This window comes from Octopus sinensis, linkage group LG18 (genome assembly GCF_006345805.1).
Source record: "Octopus sinensis linkage group LG18, ASM634580v1, whole genome shotgun sequence".
NCBI classification, from domain to species: Eukaryota; Metazoa; Mollusca; class Cephalopoda; order Octopoda; family Octopodidae; genus Octopus; species Octopus sinensis.
In genome coordinates, this window is record NC_043014.1 from 39,661,570 (window position 1) to 39,684,346 (window position 22,777).

The 22,777-nt window shown below is 35.2% G+C and overlaps 1 protein-coding gene across 4 annotated transcripts in view; it reads right to left on the minus strand.

The window, feature by feature from the left end:
• The window catches only part of LOC115221301 (histone-lysine N-methyltransferase 2A), a 64,053-nt gene that overhangs the window by 4,012 nt on the left and 37,264 nt on the right, over positions 1-22,777 (minus strand). For all 4 annotated transcript variants that reach the window (XM_029791458.2, XM_029791460.2, XM_029791461.2 and 1 more), the window contains 17 exons: positions 22,402-22,515; positions 21,942-22,015; positions 19,955-20,100; positions 19,716-19,831; positions 17,832-17,972; positions 16,677-16,835; positions 15,832-15,952; positions 15,646-15,724; positions 10,557-15,034; positions 9,012-9,230; positions 8,820-8,894; positions 7,080-7,219; positions 6,084-6,238; positions 5,702-5,785; positions 3,750-3,879; positions 2,585-2,680; positions 733-800 (listed from right to left, as the gene is read on the minus strand). In XM_029791458.2, the coding sequence (XP_029647318.1) occupies positions 733-800; positions 2,585-2,680; positions 3,750-3,879; positions 5,702-5,785; positions 6,084-6,238; positions 7,080-7,219; positions 8,820-8,894; positions 9,012-9,230; positions 10,557-15,034; positions 15,646-15,724; positions 15,832-15,952; positions 16,677-16,835; positions 17,832-17,972; positions 19,716-19,831; positions 19,955-20,100; positions 21,942-22,015; positions 22,402-22,515 (6,395 nt within the window). The remainder of the gene's footprint in view (positions 1-732; positions 801-2,584; positions 2,681-3,749; positions 3,880-5,701; positions 5,786-6,083; positions 6,239-7,079; positions 7,220-8,819; positions 8,895-9,011; positions 9,231-10,556; positions 15,035-15,645; positions 15,725-15,831; positions 15,953-16,676; positions 16,836-17,831; positions 17,973-19,715; positions 19,832-19,954; positions 20,101-21,941; positions 22,016-22,401; positions 22,516-22,777) is intronic.

Consider the following 22,777-nt stretch of genomic DNA (forward strand, 5'->3'; position numbering starts at 1 on the left):
GTTTGAACATAAAACAGATTAACTATTTTGGCCGGATATGGCCGGTTTAAATACTAAAGGGTTAAATAACACAATTTAAATAATTGTATCCTAAATCTTAACAGAAATTTCATTTCAGCTAAATATTGTTATTCTGGCAAAACTAGATTACAAAGTTATCTAAAATGTCTGCCAAATGTAAAGTTTATTTATTCACATTGTTTTGAATTAATCATGCTTTGTTTTATAGCTTTGAGCTTTTGATAATGAGCTTAGTTATTTTTTTTAGAAAGACATTGTAAGGTAGGTGTGAAAAGTCAGATCTGGTTGGTTTAAACATAAAACAAGCAGAAAATTTGGGCTGGATATAACCAGTTTAACCTTTCGATACCAATCCGGCTGAAACCGGCTCTGGCTCTGAGTATAAATGTCTTGTTTTCATAAGTTTTGAATTAAAATCTTCCACCAAACCTTGGTCACAATTTACGTTCCTAACACTAGCTGAATGATAACTAAGTTATTTTACTAAATTCTTTGTTATATTTAAAATTAATCAAAAGAAACTCTGAGCATCTCAAAATAAATACAGTAACAAAAGGGTTAAATTCTAAGGTTAAATGAGAAACTGAATGAGCAAATTTAAATGTATGTATGTAATACAATATTTACTCCATGAAAAATTCAATGTTTTTTTTTTTTATTCCCTAGTTCGCTTTTAATAGCAGAAAGAATAATAAACATAACAGTACTTACGGTCTCATTGCAAAAATTACAATATGCTTTTTGCCATCAACTTGAATCACTTTAGAATAACAGTTTGGCTGAAACAAACAAATAATGATTTTGTTTTATATTTCTGTATAATTCTTAAAGCATAAGATGATTATAGTCTGAGCTGCATTTTTTATTCTATGTTTTACATAACACAAGTTGGAGCAGAAAAAAGATTCATCACATTAAAAAAAAAAAAAAGCAAGGTTTCTAATATACATTCAAAGATGGTTTTAACAATTTACTATTCAGCTCAAAACCATTTTCATAAACAGAATCATGCAAAATCATAGCACTTCTTGGTAACTGACTGACTGTTACCAAATCTGTGATCTAAATAGTTCTAAAGATAAATATGCTCTGCTTTTTAAGACTTAGAATTATCAATATACTGGTCAATACTAAGCAAACTTACACTAAATATAAACAAAACACTGATATTCTGAAATGCTGAAATATTTCTTTTTCAATAAATATAGGTGCAGTACATCTGCTTGGTTAAGAAATTCATTTTGCAACCGTGGTCTCAAGTACTACACAGTATCTGAGGTAAGTTTCTTCAAATAGCCTTGGGACAACCATTGCCTTCTCAGTGAATCTGGTAGACAGAAACTGGACAATACTTGTTGTGTAATTATGTGCCTGTACACACATTTTTGTATCCATGTAAATGCTAACATTCTGCACTGAGTTGAACTACAGTAAACAATGCATGTTGATATATCCTTGTTAACTATCAGCAAATTGCTCAGTAGTTCTGTACTTTCGAAGACAAGTGGAAGGAAAGCTCCTTTATTTGAAAAACAGATAAGGATTAACAACAGAGAGGGCATCCAGCTGTAAAAACAATGCCTTAACACAAAGTATTCGTGTAACCCATATTTGCACAGAAAAAATGGACATAATATGAACAAATGAAATAAATACGTTTATGATGAATGGATCAATACAACTGACAAATGAGTGGTGACAGGTGATAGATGAGTGAAGGTAGATGACCAAGTAGTTAATAAAACAAAGAGTAAGATACTGAAAGGAGTTAATTCCAAAATTTGTGTAAAGGATAACATTACAACGAATGAATTTGTATGATGGATAAGTCCATTTCCATGCTTAATGTATCTTTCAATGTAGCATATTATTCTTTGTGCCTTATTCCTCAATGCTACTTTGATTTCATATGGAAACATGACATTGAATATAAGAAATTTAAATGATAGGAAATGTTTTAAAAACAAACAATATGGCTGTGCGGTTAAGACGCTAGCTTTGCAACCATGTGGTTTTGGGTTCAGTCCCACTGCACAGCACCTTGGGCAAATCTATTATAGCCTTGGTCTGATCAATGCCTTGCCTCCCTCTCCATCTCCACTTGACAACCAGAAGTGGTATATTTATGTCTTCAGAATTTAGCAAAAGGGACTAATGGAATAAGTACCAGACTTACAAATAAGTACTGGGGTTGATTTGTTCAACTAAACCCTTCAAGGGAGTCCTTCAAGGCGGCGAGCTGGCAGAAACGTTAGCACGCCGGGTGAAATGCTTTGCGGTATTTCGTCTGCCGTTACATTTTGAGTTCAAATTCCACCAAGGTGAACTTTGCCTTTCATCCTTTCGGGGTTGATTAAATAAGTACCAGTTACGCACTGGGGTTGATATAATCGACTTAATCCGTTTGTCTGTCCTTGTTTGTCCCATCTACATTTAGCCCCTTGTGGGCAATAAAGTAATAAGGGAGTTACCACCACCACCACCACGGCCAGCATGGCTGCAGTCCAATGAATGAGATTATTAAAAAGAAGTTTTGAAAAAAATAAACCAATAAAAAACTTACATCACATGAATGGTTAATAAAACGGGCAGCGTTACCATGCATTGTTGCATCTACAACTTCTACATCATCAATACGGAACATATAACAACCAATGCCCTGCAAAAGAATAATCAAATACAAAGATTTTAAGATTTATTTTATAAGCAGGCAGCTTTTTTTTTTTGTGAATCACTTTAAAAAGAACAGAAAAGAAAGCCTGTCAAAAATTAACCCTTTAGTATTCAGATCACACTATCGAATATAAAGGTAAAAGGTAAAGACCCCCTTCAGTCATGAATGACCATGGGATTACACCTAGAAAGTTACCCTCCAAGATACATGTCTGGGTAAGGTTGTTTGTGGAAAAACAACAATTGCCCAGGCATACCAGCCTCCTCTCTCCACACCACTGATGTTATCCAAGAGAAAAGCAAAGGCCAATACAGCTTGGCACCAGTAACATTGCAACATGAAATAAAGTGTCTTCTCAAGAACACAACAGACAGCACAGTCTAGGAATTGAACTCACTACCTCATGATTGTGAGCCTGATATTCTAACTACTGAGCCATGTGCCTTCACATATCAAATGTAATACTTATTTATTCACAGGAGTGGCAGTGTGGTAAGTAGCTTGCTAACCAACCGCATGGTTCCGGGTTCAGTCCCACTGTGTGGCACCTTGGGCAAGTGTCTTCTACTATAGCCTCGGGCCGACCAAAGCCTTGTGAGTGGATTTCGTAGACGGAAACTGAAAGAAGCCCGTCATATATATGTACATATGTATGTGTGTGTATATGTTTGTCCTCCCAACATCGTTTGACAACCAGTGCTGGTGTGTTTACGTCCGCCGTAACTTAGCAGTTCGGCAAAAGAGACCGATAGAACAAGTACTAGGCTTACAAAGAATAAGTCCTGGGGTCGATTTACTCGACTAAATGCGGTGCTCCAGCATGGCCACAGACAAATGACTGAAACAAGTTTGAATTTATCATATATTATCGTGTAGCTTTGACATTCTGATGGTGCGAGAGTTTTATTTTTAGAATGGCATTGCATGGTAGGTGTGAGAGGTGTGATCCATTTGGACATAAAACGGGTAGGATATTTGGGCCTGATACGGCTAGTTTGAATAGTAAAGGGTTAAAACAGATCAAAAGCATTTGGTGAAAGACAACTGTAGGTACCTTGCTTTCATAAAACTTCTCTCTTTTATCAGTTAATTCTGCTCGAATGACTTCGCCAGCATACTCAATTACCATCTCTCCAGCATCTATATTTCTTTTACAAAACAAACCTCTGCCATGGATCATAGATCTAAAAAATAAATTGACATAAAAAGTTTTATGTAATTAACACAGTGTCTATTTCATTAGGTGTTTGAAAAGTAAAAGATTTAAACATAAACAGTAATATTTCAGCATTGTAATAATAGGAATATTTGTGTATATGCTAATACATTTTCGTGTACCAAACCAAATTAAATATACTCTGAATCTATATACTTCATCATCATCATCATCATTTAAGATCTGTTTTCCATGCTGGTATCGGTTGGCCAGTTTCTTATTTGTTTACTACCCACAAAGGGCTACACACAGAGGGGACAAACAAGGACAGACAAAGGGATTAAGTCGATTACATCGACCCCAGTGCGTAACTGGGAGAAACAAGGACAGACAAAGGGATTATTAAGTCTATTACATCGGCCCCAGTGTGTAACAGGTAATTAATTTATCGACCCTGAAAGGATGAAAGGCAAAGTCGACCTCGGTGGAATTTGAACTCAGAACGTAACGACAGACGAAATACCACTAATCATTTCACCCGGCGTGGTAATGTTTCTGCCAGCTCGCCGCCTTGGGTTGGACAGTCTGATAGGAGCTTACAAGCCAGAGGGCTGCACCAGACTACAGTCAGCTTCTGTGGCTGGATGCCCTTCATAACACCAACCACTTTACAAGTGTACTGGGAGCATCTTATGTGAAACCAGCACAGGTGCTTTTTTTTGTATGTGGCACTAGCCCTGGTGCTTTTTACGTGGTGCCAGCCTGGGTGCATTTTACATGGCACCAGTGCAAGTGCCTTCTACAAAGCATCAGCACGAGTGCTTTTTACATGGAACCTAAAGAACAATGAAAAGACACCTCAAAAATACTCTCAAATCTTATGTAGACAAAATAGATATTATTGAATAAGCAACAACAAATATCCAGCAATTACAAAATCAGGTTCTTTTTTTAAATACCGAGATGCAGGTGTGGCTGTGTGGTAAGTTTGCTTCCCAAACACATGGTTCCAGGTTCAGTCTAACTGGATGACAGCTTGGGCAAGTGTCTTCCTACTATAGCCTCAGGCTGACCAAAGCCTTGTGAGTGGATTTAGTAAACAGTAACTGACAGAAGCCCGTCATACATATGTGTATGTGTGTGTCTGTCTGTGTTAGGCCCCCACCAATGCTTTTTATGTCTCCATAACTTAGCAGTTCAGCAAAAGAGACCAACAGAATAAGTACTAGGCTTCAGAAAAAAATAAGAACTGGGGTCAATTCATATGACTAAAAATCTACAAGGCAGTGCCCTAGCATGGCCATAGTCTAATGACTGAAACAAGTAAAAAGATAGCATATTTTATCATGCTTTTTTTAAAAAAAAAATAGTACATTCATTCATAAAATAGGAGTATCTCAACAATTTAAGGCTGAAATAATAATATATTTTATCCCCTCTACAATATGTTTTCCAACTTTAAAACCCCGACCACTAACTTTTTTGCTTGAAATCAGAGACTGTACTGAATTCTAACCACCAGGTACATTGAGACAGCCGTCTCTGTAAATATTACTTATAATAAATAATCTCATGTAAAAGATTAGTCATAGTAATTTAAGTCAGTATATTTCAAAACACTTTAATCAAACTGTTCAGAAATCCCTGCATCTGATAAGAAACAACAAAAAGGCTTGCTAACTGCAAGGGCTGTAAAACACAACCTCAAAAAGTCCAGTCCAACACATGACAGCATGATAAATTCGATATAATGATGATGATGATGATATCAATTACTTTCTATCAGATATTCAGATTTCATAAAATCCAAAAGACAGATTCTTATTATACAAGTTTAAACTTCAACTTACCTATAAACACCAACCGCTTCACGAGCATGTGCTTGAAGATGGCGAAACCTCATAGCCATTGGAAGGTCCATGCTGGTCGGTCGCCTGGTTTAAGAAAATAAAAAAGTTTTTGTTTTTTAATAAATAATGTAAAGCAACTTAAATATTCAAAATTGGAAAGAGAGCATACAAGATTGATAGTTTGCTTCAATAAAAATTATTTCTGCAAGCGAAATGTTTTATAATCAATATCAAAATTTCCTTAATGGTTGTTTAATGATCTTACAATATTTCGGGAAAGATTCCCCCTTCTAAATACAAAATGATTTTTACATAAAAATAAGCATGTTTATGACTGAGGAAGAGTTGTTGCAATGAATTCATAATAAAATTTTAAGCTAACCTAGATGATTTCAAAGCCATTTCTTCATCACCAGTAGCATGATTTGACTGAGGACGGTTCCGGTAACGTGACATGAGAAAACTAAACATGTCATATGGTTTCCTTGTACTGAATGGTTCCGTGCGAATACAACCACTTGATGTTTCAGTAGGTTCCTGAAATAAGCAAATTAATGTTTAAGATATATATTGCAATATCAAAGCACTGATATAAAACCTTTAAAACTGGTCATATTCCTTAAAATAAGTACATATTATGTATTTCTCATGATTTACTAAGTTTGCAGTAGACAAATTTATCAACATTAAAAGTTTTAGAAACATTGCTTTATAAATTGTGTTAGAATTTTCTACAATTATCTTTAACCACCATATATAATTGTGTATAATATGGACATCATATATAATGCATACCTATAATTATAAATAATAAAATCTTGGGGAAGAAAACAAAAATCACTTGTGTGTAATAAATACAGATTTGTCTTTAGTATTACAATGTATGGAAAAATGTTTACTGAGATTTATTATAATTCTAACAGATAGGATATGTCAGTGGTTCCCAAACTACGAGTCGCGACCCACAGACGGGTCACGAATGGAATCTTAGTGAGTCGCAAAAAGTTATAAAATTACGCATTAGCTTTGATTAACTGCTGTCTATCGAGATAGCTCAGTAGAGTTAAGTGGGTCGTCATAAACTGGTGTGATAAATAGTGGGTCGTGACTCTAAAAAGTTTGAGAACCACTGAGATGTGTTCATGTATCCTAAATGAAATAAGAGGTAAATTTGAAAGTGACTTTTGAACAAATGTAAACTGTAAGTGCATCTGTTGTAAATTCAACATTTGAAAATCACATGAACAGGTTTTTCTTTTTTAATTTAACCTTTTCCACAAATAAATATGGTGTTTGTTATTACGAAATATTGGAAAACAGACTGAAATAGAATAAAACTGGAAGAAGCATTAAAAATAAATAAATATCAAATGCATACCTGATCATCTTCATCATATTCTCTTGGAGGAGAATGATAGTTAAATTTGTAATTATAACATTTCTTTGCACCATGCAGCTGTTCCAAAAGATATACCACAGCTCGATGACTTACACCAAACATTAGGGCACCATCTATATCTAAAATGAGAGAGTTTAGGAAATTTAAGTCCGGCATTGATTAGTGTACATCAAATTTGACAATTTTTCATGTTACAATGTTACTATAATGAAATTTAGCTGGTTTTCTAATTGTTAAATATATGAATAATAATTAAGGATTTATCTTTCATAGAATCAAATTCAGTCTCACTCTATGATGCCTTGCCTAAGTGTCTTCTACTACAGCCTGGACTGACCAATGCCAAGTGAAAGAATCTGGTAAACTGTAGCAAGCCTGTTGTATTTTATGTGTGTGTGTGTGTGTGCACGTGCACCATTGCTTATAAATTCCATGATTGCCCCAACTAGAGTAAAGCAGCACTGATGTTGATATCTCTTGCTGACATTAAAACGAGTCACTCTGTGCTTTCTGAGACCAACAGAATAAAGATATGCCTTACTTGAAAAGCAGGAAATGATTGGCCACAGGAAAAGCACCCAGCCAAAAAAATCATACCTTAAATAATTCCCATCTAAAACTATGCTAGCATGGAAATGTGGACATTAAACAAACAAAATTTAAGTATAAAATAAACAAGCGCTACATCAAACAGATATCTGCCCTCCTGTCTCTTACCAGTGATCCCTTGCATCTGAGAACTTGAGAAAGCAATGTCATTATATTTGCATCACCAAAGAACTTGACCGTGACAATGTCCAAACTAAACTATGAGTCTCAAATTATTTCTTCGATAAGATATTAAAACAATTCAGTTGTAGGACATCTTATGAATAAAACACCTACAATTTCTGTGTATGTGTGTTGTAATTTATAAAGACTTCTTCTGGAGAGCCTACAATCCCAATATAGCTAAAAATGAATTAAGTGAGATCGTTGCCAGAGCAATAAGCTGGCCTTCGCGCCGATGGCACGTTAAGCACACCATTCAAGCGTGATCGTTACCGCATCACCTTACTAGCACTTGTGCTGGTGGCATGTGAAATATTCGAGCGAGGTCATCGCCAGTGCCGCTGAACTGGCTCCTGTGCAGGTGGCACATAAAAAGCACCATTTGGGCGTGGCCGTTGCTATTACCACCAAACTGGCCCTCGTGCTGGTGGCACGTAAAAGCACCCACTACACTCTCAGAGTGGTTGGCGTTCGGAAGGGCATCCAGCTGTAGAATCTCTGCCAGATCAGATTGTAGTCTGGTTTGCCAGGCCTCAGTCAAATCGTCCAACCCATGCTAGCATGGAAAGCGGACGTTAAATGATGATGATGATGATGATGATGATGATGATGATGATGATGATGATGAATCAAGGCAAGGCTTTTACTTGCACTAATGTCATCAAATAACAGATAACTGTACCTAAGAAAAAGTAGCTCAAGAGACAAACTTCTCTATTACAATTATACATAAATTGGTTTTGAGTGCTTTGGTAACATACAACCAAGAGCAATCCACTGAATCTGTTCCTCCCTCTCTCTGTTTTGCTAACAAATTCCCCTCTGGTATCTAAAACGTTATGCTGAACATAAATGGAAATTTGGTAAGTTTTCTATAACAATATACTCCAAATGAACATACAATATTTATCAAAATATATTAACTACATCAGCAGAAAAATTACTAACTTGCATAGGATAATTGCTTCCTTTTAGACAAGGCACGGACATCTTGGACAGCCTCATAAACCTGCCGCCAAGCATCTAGAAAGAAAATAAAGAAAAAAAAAAGACATTATTTCAAATTCATATTTTGTTTTTCCTTTTTACATTGGACAAAAAGTAGAGAGAAAACAATGAGAGAAATGTAATAATAATTACCATCAATTGAATGAGCTCGACAGTAGAAACCATCATCACTAGAAATTTCAAATACAAGATGTGGTAGGTTGAGATCTGGTTTAGGCTGGGGTAAAGGACCAGTTGAGTTTCTCGTTTGAGAACTCATGAATGGAGTTTCCATTACTTCTTCTTCCACCTCTGCAAATGGGGCACCTCCATTCTGCTGATTACCTTCGCGACATGTTGTCTTCCTTAAATCTGAAATCGTAAAATATTTTCTCATTATTTTGAATGTTCCAATCATCATCATCATTTAGCGTCCGTTCTCCATGCTAGCATGGGTTGGACGGTTCAACTGGGGTCTGTGAAGCTGGAAGGCTTCATCAGGCCCAGTCAGATCTGGCAGTGTTTCTACGGCTGGATGCCCTTCCTAACGCCAACCACTCCGTGAGTGTAGTGGGTGCTTTTTACATGCCACCCGCACAGGTGCCAGACAGAGCTGGCAAACGGCCACGAACGGATGGTGCTTTTACGTGTCACTGGCACAGGGGCCAGACAGAGCTGGCAAACGGCCACGAAACGGATGGTACTTTTACGTGTCACCGGCACGGGGGCCAGGCAAAGCTGGCAATCAAAACTAATATTTCTAAATTCATTTTTTCCCTTGTATTGTTATATCATTTCACATTAATAGATAATATAGTTATTATAAATAATATGGTTAATACATTATTCTAATTTTTGGCACAAGGAAGGAGAACATTAATTACATACATACACACACACAGTGCTCAACTGGTACTCATTTTATTGAGTACCTGAAAGAACGAAAAGCAAAGCTGACCTCAGCAGAATTTGAACTCAGAGCCAGAGGAAATGCCACAAAGCATTTTGTCCAGCATACAAATTATTATTCTGCCCCACCCACTGCACTGGTTTCTCTTGAGATAATAATATTAATGACAAAGTTCGACTATTGTTAAGTAATTAAGCATTGAAAATACAAATTATATTCACAAATATATTTTGCATTTTCAATGTTGAAATTTCATTGACTCCATAAAGTTACCTTGAGAGGAACTGGTGATAGCTTTTCCAAACTTTTCATATAATATATATCTCTTGTATTCTTATCATTAGAACATTAGACAAATGTAAAAATTCCTAGAAAACACATAATGTGCTCTTGTCACAGATATTTAATTTAATAACCGATGTCAGGCATGGTTGTGTGGGAAGAAGCTTGCTCCCAAACCACGATTCCAGGTTCAGCCCCACTGCACAGCACCTTAGCCTTGAACCAACCAAAACCTTGAATGGATTTGGTAGGCAGAAACTGAAAGAAGCCCATTGTGTGTGTATGTCCCCCACAATTGATGTCAGTGTGTTTACATCCTTGTGACCTAGCAGTTCAGCAAAAGAGACCAGTAGAATAAGTACCAGGCTTTAGAAGAAAAAATAAGTACAGAGGCCAATTCATTCAATTAAAAATTCTTCAGGGCATTGTCCCAGCATGCCCACAATCAAATGACTGAAACAAGTAAAGGATTAAAAAGAGATAAAAGCTATTTACTAAATACTAACCTCGAGGACGTCTCCGGAAATTTAGGTTTCTTGCTTTTCGCACAGGTTTCTTTCTTAGAGTTACTTTTGGTGTAAATGGGTCAAATACTTTTGAGTCAGTAGCATCTGAAGTTTGATTGGGGGAGTCAGTTGCTGGGGTCAATGTTTGATTTCCGGCATTTTCAGTTGCCTTGTCTTCTGTGTTGTTGTTGGAATCAAATGCAACCGCACGCTCTTCTTTTTCCTTCTGTTGATCTGATACAATTCCATTTTTGCTTGAAATAAATGATAGTATGCGCTTTGTTGATTGCAATCCCACAGCAGATTGCCGTTTGCGTGACACTAGATTAAACTGTTCTTTCTGAGAAGGTAACACTGATTTATTAACATTACTTACTACTTGTATATCTGAATTAGAACTGAGACTCACCATATTCTGAATAAATTTGCTGCTTTCTTCAACTCCAGATACAATTTTTACTGCATCAGCTGAATCGGCAAGCTGACTTTTATTACAGTTCTGTTTAATAACAAATGGTGCTTTGAGTCCAGAAGGCTTCACTCTAGAAATCCTAGAATAAAGTTTACGACTAGGGGAGCGTTTATGATTGCTACTTGGTAAAGATGATAGCGATGGACTAGCCATTGGATTTTCAACTATCGAAGTGCTTGTAGTTTGACAACTATCAGATTTGCTAGATACTGTCGAAGCTATTAGAGACGTTTGGTTCGTGATAGTTGGTGGTTGTGTTACTTTAAAAATTTCCTGTAGTAATTTGCTATAATTATATGCTGTGTTTGAACTGTTCGAGTCTATACTAGACCCAGTTACAAATGAAGTGGGAGGATTATCAACAAGAATCTTTACAACTGAGCTGGAATTTTGCATAGTAGGCACAGACGTTTTATGTATAATATAAGGAGATTTGTTTTGCATTGAGCCTTCTTGTAACATCATGGTATTTGGTGCATGGTGCATAGTTGTAGCTGATTGTATCTTAGAAATTGGTTCAGAAGTGTTAATGTTCGCAGTAGACTGGAGCTGAGGTACAGAAGTTGCTATAGAAGAAAAAGGGTTGCTTGAGAGTGGCGGAGTAATATTCACCAGCTGGTCAGTAGCAGATGGTAACACAAAACTACCCACATAGTTGATGCTGAGAGTTGGAGTAGGAGGTGGTTGAGATGAAAGCGGAGGAGCAATAGCTATTGGAGTAACAGCAGCTTGGCTAAACACGGGTGATGCAAGAGTTGGTAAGGCAGAAGAAGTTAAGTCTGAAGTGTTGAAATATGGGGTGTTTACTGATGTCAAACTAAGAAGATGAGGAGAGGCACTTTGCATGGACATAGTCAGTGGCTGAACACTTTGGGCAGGAGCCACCACACATGTAGTCTGAGGCTGTACATTACAAACTGTATTACATAATGCCATAGTAACTACAGGTGTGGTTAACATTTGGGGTGCCATACTGTCTTGGCACTGTATTAATTGAGTGCTAGAACTATTTAATTCCGAGATGTGTGATGAATTAACATTTGAAGATAACGATGCGGTTAACTGTGTTAAAGATGCTTTAGATGAGGTACCTACTAAAGAAATAGCTGGGTTGTTAATGTGTGATATTTCTGCAAAAGAATTGATGGTCTTTACAGGATTTGTAGAGAATTCGATAGGCGACTTAGAAATAGAATTATTAAACATTGGTTTGTTTTTATTTAATAATTCCTGATGGGCATTATCATCTGTTTGAGTTTCATCTGAAGACATTTTGGATACAAATTTGGATTTTGCAAGAGGGTCCATAACATTTAATGACTTTGAAGTTGAGTTACTGGCACTAGCATTGTGAAATATTTGGTAAAATAAGCTCTTGTGATTACTATCTTCTAATTCTTTACATTTGTCTGTAAATAACTCTCCAAGAGAACTTTCGGTCTTATCATCAGTAATAACGGTACTGTGCTGTTTAACAGATTCAGAACTATTAGATGATGGAAGAATTTCACTGGGAATGCTGTCTCTATCACGAGAGACTGATTGTTTCAGAAAACTAGCTTCACTTATAATTCCGTTGAGTGCTTCCAATTTCTGTTTGCCAAGTCTTCCAGACTCTTCATCAACTTTCAATCTCTTCGCATCAGATTCATGACAATTGCCTGGTTTTGGTGGTTTACTGAGCTTTGAAGCTAATTCTGACAACAGATCCAAGTTGTTGCGATCAGTTGTTGATTGAGTGCCGGCAGCGGATTCAGAAGAAACCGATGCATTCTGTTTATCACAGCTTTCTTCGTTTAAAGACAAACTATGATCACATTGAGCAGGTGATAAGGTGGCATCAGAATCATCAGCAAAGCTACTTTCAGGTAGGCAATTAGAGTGAGTTAATTTGTCTTCTTTAATACTAAGATTGGTTTGTGAAGTGCTGTTTTCATTTGACAAATCAAGATCTTTTGATTCAAAATCTCCACAAGATGAACTACACACAATTTGCTCTCCACGATTTTCTGTAGGCTGAGTTTGTTCATTTCCAATCTGTCCACACAAGTCCCCTGACTTCCGACTACGACTTTGCTTTGCTTTATTCTGTATTGAGTCTAAACTTTCAGAATCCAACCCACTCATTGAATCATGTGACCGTTTCCTTGAGTGAATCTTTTTCCCAAAATTCATTTCTGCTTCAACTTCCGCAGCAACTCTCTGAATCAAAGTTGAATTACGCATGGGATAACGGGGGTTTCCAAGGTACCGCCTTGGTGAGCGGAGACCATCTTGATCATCATCATCTTCTTCACTGGTGCTTAGTTCAAAATCACACTTTTCAACGTGTGTCTCGAAGCTTTCCTTGGTTCTGTAGAGTCGCTTACATGTTGGACATTTGAAAGGTCCTCTCTCCCCCGGACTACTTTTAGCTAAGCTCTCCGCCCTGATCTTCAATGCAATTTTGTCATGCAGAGGAATATCTTCACTTCTTTTAACAACTACCTGTTCTTCAGTTGTAGTTTCAACAGTTGACAATACTGAGAGGGATGATTTAGCACGATCGTCTCTACAGCTCCTAGAAATTGCTTCCAGAGGGCGCTTTGCTAACGCCTGCTCACACATTCTTGAAACTGTTTGTCGCAAAGGGTATACTTTTACAGGTGGAGAGTTTTTAGATTTACCTGAATTTTTTCCTAAATCAAAAGTATCGTTGAGCCAAGTTGATTCAGAACTAGATGTTAAGTCTTGTACTCCTTTATTACAGCTGACTTTATCAAGATTACTAGGAATTCTTGACTTATCAGCATGCAATGAATTAGTGAGCTCACTTGAAACCATTTTCCTATGCTTTAATATTCCACCACTAGATTTATCTAATTCTAATAGTTTTACATTTTTTTTCGAGCAGAATCTTTTTAAACGTCTTTTGCTATGATCTTTCAAATTATTCTGTGAGTTTGAGGGTAGGGAATTTTTTAGAGCAAGGGCATCAGTGATTGATAGTTTATGTCCAATTATATCTCCTTTCGGTCCGTATATCGGAGAAAACCGAGTAGGTTTATCATCTTGAAATCTAGATCCTACCTTTGAATATCTATTTTGGGGTTTTTTATTCAGAGGCAATGTTTTTCTATTGAAGCTAATCACTTGAACAGGCTTATTATCATCTTCAAAGTACATCATCTCTTTGTCGCATTCAGAATGCACCTGTACCTCTGAAATGGCATCAAGTGAACTGTTGATGTTATCAGGTAAATCTCCATCCGTACATGATGGTATCACAATAGGTTGCTCGGATGAGCATTCAACAATCTCTGGTTCTACCACTGAGTCAAATTTAGGAGCTTTCACGCTATCAAGCTCTCCCTTATCCGATTCAGTCAGTTCAGTAGAGATTTCATTCTCAGTAAAGTTACTATCTGCAGCAAGAAGAGCCTCCCTAGCAAGCTGAATAGCTTCCTCATCTGTCATATCCTCTGCTTCAGCAACAACAACTACAGTTTCCAAATCTTGAGCTCCATCTCCAAACAACAACTTGTCCTCTTCACTAGATAACACAATATTATCTTCCAAATTCTCAACAACTGCCAACTGGGAATCAACATTTGAGCTTTCTTTCGCTGCCAAATCTGTTGACTCTTTGGGGTCTGTTGGTTTTGGTTTATCAGAAGAAATATTTTTAGATTGTTCATTAGATTCTGGAACTGAATCCTTTTCATTTTCCTTTGAAGTAGCTTTTACAACACTTTCATTATTATCATCATCATTTGTTATACCACCTAAACGACCACAATCTTCAGCACTCTCAGCTGTCAACGTTTTAGATTTCGCAAGTTCTTCGATTTTAGAATTTTCCAGCAACTCTGGATCTTCTATCTTAGTTGTATTGTGTTCCGCAGATTGAAGTTTTTGTTGCTCTTTGTTCGGCTTCTTAGGACATTGTGGTTTTGCAAGGCTAATACGACATGTGTAAACACACCGCTTGTTCGCATGTTTCGTACTCCAATAAACTCGAGTTGATCTATAAAAAAAAAACAAATAGAAATTTTAATAAAATGTTAACACAAACAACGGATCTTTTCGGTTTGAACGGCAGTTTTTAACATAATTTCTAAGTAACTAAAAAATTTTAAACTTCGTATACTGGTAGAATGTGTTTATAAAACATCTTTTTCTCTTGGCTTTATTGAGAAAATTCTATAGTTTGTAAGATATTTGTTGTTTTTTTTTTCTCTTCAATTTCTGTAATTTCAACCAATCACTGACGTCTATTGAGGTAAAAAAAAAGAAAACATTCTGTGCCATATGAATATGTCCCTCGTTTAAGAAACAGATTGGGTTTATTTACATTTCTGAAGAAAAAAAGATACCCTTCCCTCTAACCCTAGCCCTAAAACAGATTGAAATGCAATAGATCGATACCAGGGTCATAATTATGGGCGACAATTTCATATGACACCGCTAGAAAAAACTGCCGTTCAAACCGAAAAGATCCCAAACAACCAAACACATTCATGTTAAAATGGATAGTAAAACATAACTGAGAAGTTTAAAGAGAAAAAGAAAAGCAAGATAATGCATTTCAAAATCGTCAAATTTTGAAAAAAATTTAAGTAATGATTATATATTTACCGAAAGCCAACTGGAAGCAGCATATCATATCGATCTGAGAGTGGTGTGAGATTTCCTAAGCATTCAACAGTGCAGGAACCTTTACAAAAAAAAAATAAGAAATAAAAGAAGAATAATGAATATATGGTTGTGTAATATAAAGAAATTGTTCAAAAAGTTAAGAATAAAGGAAAAAATATTCTATACCTATAATGACATTAATGCCAGAAGCAGGTAAGCCTTTTACCCAAGATTTTTTGGGATACTTCTGATGATCCATATAAATGCAAACTCTGCGAATCACGTCAAAGTCATTATCTTCAACTAACTATAAAGCAAAGGAACAAACATTGTAAATACGTATTAGTATATGGTTAAGTTATAGAGAACTGAAACAACAATAAAGTTAGAGATGGACAAAGGGAAATATTTAGTTGTTTATATACAAAGTAATAAAGAAAATTAGTGATGATATATTAAGCTAAATAATTAATCCTACGTAAAAATGATTGCCCAAATAACGTCAATAGTAAATACTGCATTCAGAAAAAAGGTAAGAAACAATGTGAAGTGTCATGTACATTACATTGTTGTTTTGAAACCTTTTACTAATTGAAAAGTTTTTCATTATTTACAAATAATTAGGATAACCCTTTAGCATTTAAAGTGGCCATATCCAGCCCAAATATACTATGTTTTTATGTTCTAACCGCCCAGATTCAGCCTCTTACACCTACCCTACAATGTCAATGTAAAAAACATCACAACATCAAATTCTCAAAACTACAAGATAGTGCACGATTAATTCAAAAGTATTGAATAAATAAATATTATATTTGACAGAGTAATCCTGAATGCTAAAGGGATAAAGGATGTTGAACAAGTAAAGCTTATATCAGCTTTTAAAACAATACAAATTAATTATTTGGGCTCCCTTAAATTATGGAAAATTCACTTACAAAACATTTTTGTGTCTATTATAGTCTCTGCAATTAACTAATTAAATTAAAATGTGAAACATAATTCAAAAATACTGAAATAGTTTTATTTACATCTCCATCAACTTTGTGTCGATGATTGTAACAGAAGACTTTTTTATCTTCTTGGAATATACAATATTCCTGTTTGGCACAGAGGAAATGAAAATTGGCAGGACACCCTCTGTGACAGCAACCAACTGTAGCTCCGGGTCTGGTGCATTTGTCACAGCGCTGAAAATGAAAAAAATGATAAAAATGAATAGTAATCAGATAAAAACAAAGAGAGTTAAAGATTCACTAGCTGTTAGTATCAAAGGAAAAATTTGAACTTGAGACCATCTTTAACTCTAACACATGGAATATCATTTCATATTAAATATAAACATGCCATTAGAATTATATATAAGAAACTTTTGTTCAGTAATGTTTAGTTGCTAATTTAGCTATAAAACCAAGAATCTGTAAGAGGAAGAGGATAGCTAATTACATTGACCCAAAAACTTGCTTGACTGGTACTTTATTTTATTAGTCTTGAAAGAATTGAAGGGCAAAGTTGACCCCAGAAAGATTTGAACTCAGAATGTAAAGGCAGAGCAGGAACAAATACTGCAAAGCATTTCACCCAACACTCTAATGATTCAGCCAATCCACTACCTTCGATACCAAAATTAATAATGAAAAACTTTATTTTACCAAATCCTTCCAAATTCTTGACTATTTTCAAAATGAATTAAAATACAGTATCAATGTATTAGAAATACAGTAACAGAAACATTTTAATGAATTAGATCAATTTAATAAATTATTTAGGCGCAGGAGTGGCTGTGTGCTAAGTAGCTTGCTTACCAACCACATGGTTCCAGGTTCATTCCTACTGCGTGGCACCTTGGGCAAGTGTCTTCTACTATAGCCTCGGGCCGACCAAAGCCTTGTGAGTGGATTTGGTAGACGGAAACTGAAAGAAGCCTGTCGTATATATGTATATATGTGTGTGTGTGTGTTTATGTTTGTCCCCCCAACATCGCTTGGCAACTAATGCTGGTGTGTTTACGTCCCCGTAACTTAGTGGTTCGGCAAAAGAGGCCAATAGAATAAGTATTAGGCTTACAAAGAATAAGTCCTAGGGTCGATTTGCTCGACTAAAGGCAGTGCTCCAGCATGGCCACAGTCAAATGACTGAAACAAGTAAAAGAGAGAGTTTCAACATTTACTAAATTTAAGTCTTACCATCATTTTGCCTCGACTGATAGCTGGTTGAACATTTTGTAGGGTGCCATCACTTTCTTCCTCAAAAGCTTCAGCTGACCATAAAGCACAATTGACATGGATCCAGTCATCTTGGCCAACATACACAAGTCGACCTTCTTCCTAAAAGAGCAAGAAATGCACAAGACATGTATTCAAAGCAGGAATAAAATTTTACAATCTGTTTTTGACAAAGAAAATAAGCTATAATTAACTAAGAACAAGGTCAATTTAGTTGGTACGCCAAGCTGGCTTTCACACTGGCATACGCAAGATCATTTGCATCAAAGCACTCCAAGAGCCTTGATACTTTATATTTTACTGTGGCTATAGTTTCCATCAACACCAGTATATTTTTTCGGACATTTCCCAGCATGATAGTTGAAATGGTCACTACACATGGCCAAAAGTCACCAGACAGTAAATCTAAATTCCATAAATATTATCTGTAATTCTGTACTGACTCGAATGGGAACATGATGGTTCATATTTAGATGCTTTTATTAATAACATTCAGTTGTTAAACATAAATAGATCTTGGAATTAAATGGTTTTGATTTACTGTCAGTTGACTTTTGGTCAACCCTGTGTATGTATATATATATATATATATATATATATATCGTTTAAAGTCCATCTTCCATGCATGCATGGGTAGGATGGTTGACAGGAGCTGGCCAGGTACAAAATCTGCCCAAGGCTACTATGTCTGTTTTGGCAGGGACTTTACGGCTGGATGCTCTTCCTAACACCAACCACTCTGCAGAGTAGAATCAGTGCTTTTTACGTGGCACTAGCACAGGCAAAGTTAGTTTGGGCTAGATTTTTACAGCTGGATGCTTTTCCAGATGCCAACCAATGTTACAGTGTGGACTGGATGCTTTTAATGTGGCACCAGCACTGGCAGGGTAACCAAGCAACTCACAAGAAAAGGAATTATGAGAGGGGCAGGGCATTTGTGCCAGAGGATGAAAGTTAGAGTGTGGCCAAGAGACAGGAAAACAGAAGCAGGTGTCTTGCCACAACAGAGGAGGGCATTAGTGGAGATTATGTATATATATATAATAAAAAGTAGAGGAAATGAAAATGCAAACCCTAGCAAGTCAACCAAATTCCCAAATGCATAAATGAAGATATTCAATCAATGTAATTGAATCATATATAGTGATACACACCAACATAAATCATGCACGTATAAATGTAAAGATTCTCCAAGGGTACAAAGAATAAAACTAAACATGCATAAAAATATAGGAGAGATATAAAAGCATATAAAAAATATATAAAAATCACATATAAATAAGGATCACATGTAAAAAGTTATGCGTGATAAATATAGGAGGCACAACACGAATGAGAGGCTGACTGCCTAGGATTTGTGTTTTTGAATTCCTCTACTTTGTATTATTTCACATTGGCTCTCTCTCTCTCTCTCTCACTCTTTATATATATATTTATATATACATATATATATATATATATTATATATATATATATATATATATATATATATACACAATATATATATATATATATATATACACACACACACACACATGGTTAAAAACAAAAAAACAACATATCTAATGAAAGCAGGATGCTAGTTTTCTTCACTACAATTTTTAATATTTTAAAATGTACTTGTTGAACTTAATCAATGGTTGTATAATATCTGCATTAAAATTCCAATTACTTATGATTACTATTAATCAGATATTTTTTGTAAAATTTTTATACATTTCTCATTGTTTTCAAGGTTAAATAACCAGTTTAGACAAAGTTTGTGCCCTTGAAATTCTTCAACAAGTTGATAATTGTATTTTTTTTTTTTTTTGGTTTTTTTTTTTAAATAGAAAAATAAAATACCTCAGGATCAAGATCAGAAGTTTTCCAGCAGAGTACACATGTTCGAAAGTCTTCACAAACTTCCACAGCAGTAGAACCTTCCTCCGACTCATTATCTTTGTTGTTATGAGATAAAGCTGGAACAGAGAAAAGATCAAAAATAAATCATGGAAAAATGCATTAAAATCATTTCGAAACTAGAAGTGGGAGAAAAAGTAACATCAGTAGAAGAACAAATTTTTTTTAAAAAAACTACTTACAAAATGAACCTGGTTTTTTATGAGGTGTTGTACAAGTTTTCCTGAGAGGGAAATCATGAGTAGAATAAGGTTGAAATGGTCTTATCATCCACTGGGCATATGTATGATCTCCTGAAGGTGGTAGAACAGCATTTGGTAACATATCCCTAAAAAAAAAATATACCAGTTATCAATGTTTTTTACAAAAATAAATTTGTAAAGTGTCATTTCTGTAATATGAATGAAACATGATTTACACTGACAATATAACTTTTTTTACCATAGTTTACAACCTAATTATGGGTTTACTACTTTCTTATCCAGTTCTTAAACTCATGTCTAAAAATCATATGCTATTGACTGAAAATGGAATTTTAATAGAAAAGAATATTCGGATCTTTTCAGTTTGAACGGCAGTTTATTAAAATAATTTCCACGTAACTAAAAAATTTTAAACTTCGTATACTGGTAGAATGTGTTTACAAAACATCTTTTTCTCTTGACTTTATTGAGAAAATTCTATAGTTTGTAAGATATTTGTTGTTTTTTTTTTTCTTCAATTTCTGCAATTTCAACCAATCACTGACGTCTATTGAGGTGAAAACATTCTGTGCCATATGAACATATCCCTTGTTTAGGAAACGGATTGGGTTTATTTACATTTGAGAAGAAAAAAAGATACCCTTTTCCCCACCCCTAACCTCAACACTAAAACAGATTGAAATGCAATAGATCAATACTGGGGTCATAATTATGGGTGACAATTTCATATGACACCGCTAGAAAAAAACTGCCGTTCAAACCGAAAAGATCTGAATATTCTACTAACATCTTGAAAAAGAATCCAAACATGAATTAAAAGTGAGTTTAAAAAAAAGAAAAATTCAATGGTATGTACCAATTTCAATAGTATTGTGGCTGTGAAATAAAGAGTTCAAATCTTGCTACAGTTTTCAGTCTTTGCACAGCACCCTTGCACTTTTAATGCATCAGACATTTCAAAAATAGGTCCTACACTCATTTCACATTTCTTCATTTGCATAAAAGTATACAAATGTGAAAATTATGAGGCAGATGTTAGTACAAGGTAATATTTTCCTTTAGCTCAGAATCTTAAAACTTTTGACAATTTCATTTTTTTTTTAAATTGGTATTTCTATGTAAAATAAATTCTTAAAATGTTTTAAAAATCTATTTTTCATGATTAAAATCATCTTTAAATTAATCATACAAACTGAAGAAAGCTTACAATTTGCATATGATAAATAGTGAAAATTTCTTCTGGTAAGAGGCACAAGCACTTACACACATGACGATAACTTCCACCTACCGAATTCAATCACAAGACTTCAGCCAGCCCAAGGCTTTATAGCAGAAGACACTTGTCCAAGGTGCCACCCAGTGGGACTGAACCTGAATCCATGTCACTAGGAAGCAAGCTTCTTAACCACATAGCCATGGAAATTTTACACCATTATCTTCACACCATGTGGTTTTGGGGCTTCATCTCACTGTGTGGAATGTCCAGCAATGTGGCTTTTTTTTTTTTTTTTTTTACTATAGCCCTAAGTTGCTCAATACCTTGCAAAAGCCTACTGTATTCTTGCATGGTGCATGTGTGTGTGTTTACATTTGCACTTCTGAAATCTGCTGAACTATATATGCAGTGATGTTGTCATTTTCTCCCACCAACAAATCATAGATTGGCCTTGTACTTTCAAAGATGTATAAATAAGAGATGCCTTTCTTGAAAAACAAGTAAGGGTTAGCAAGAGGAAGTACATCTGACTGTAACACAATGCCTCAATAATAAATGCAACCATGCTAGGCTAGCATGGAAAGACAAAAAAAAATGAATGAATAAAATATCAAAATAATGGTACAACAAAGCTATATTTAAAATATCAATAATAACAGTCTGATACTACAAGCAAAAGAATTTTAAAATAAGCTTCTTGTTGAAAATCCATAAATTATAAAGAGTAAAATATTCCAAAAGACTACTTACACAGGCAGATTTTTATGATGATTCCATAATGCACAAACCTTGACATTGAACCAGGGAAAATATTTCTCCATTTGCTGAGAGAAAAAGAAACATTATACTTCATGAATTTAGCAACAAATTTTTTTTTTACAAATATATTAAGTAAAGAAATAGCTGTGCTTCTAATTAGTCTATGTGAGGCCTTATTATTAAAACACTATCGCTCTTGTTACAGTATTTGGTTTTGAATTAATTTCGAAAATAATAAAAGACTTATTAAAACAACTTTAGTTTTTATTAACCAGATGTTTGGAACATAAATGGAAGGTTTAAATTTCAATTTTTTTAAAACAAGGAATTTACATCATAGAACCAAGGGTGGTTTCAGACAGGCTAGACTCAAAAAGGCTTATTACAATAAATTTTGAAAGCAAGTAAAGCATTGAGTGAAAAACAAACAGTCGGAATGACTTAATCCCACCTTGATGAAGATCGACCGCACGGAGTTGTTAGCTCTTTTCCGACTCACAGTTTGATCAGCACTGTCACTTAGAGCTGTTTGTATGATCCTCACCATATCTTCATTGAACTGGTGCTGTTAATAAAAGAAAAACAGAAGTTTGCAAGTAATATTATTAAACCAATCGGATTTCATTAAGTTCATCATTGTAAAAGTGGTGAGCTGGCAGAATTGTTAGCATACTGGACAAAACGCTTAACATTTCTTTTGGCTTTACATTCTGAGTTCAAATTCTGCCATGATCGGCTTTGCTTTTTCATCCTTTGAAGGTTCATAAAATAAGATCCAGTCAATTACTGGTGTCGATGAAATCAACTAGCCCCCTTCTTCAACACTT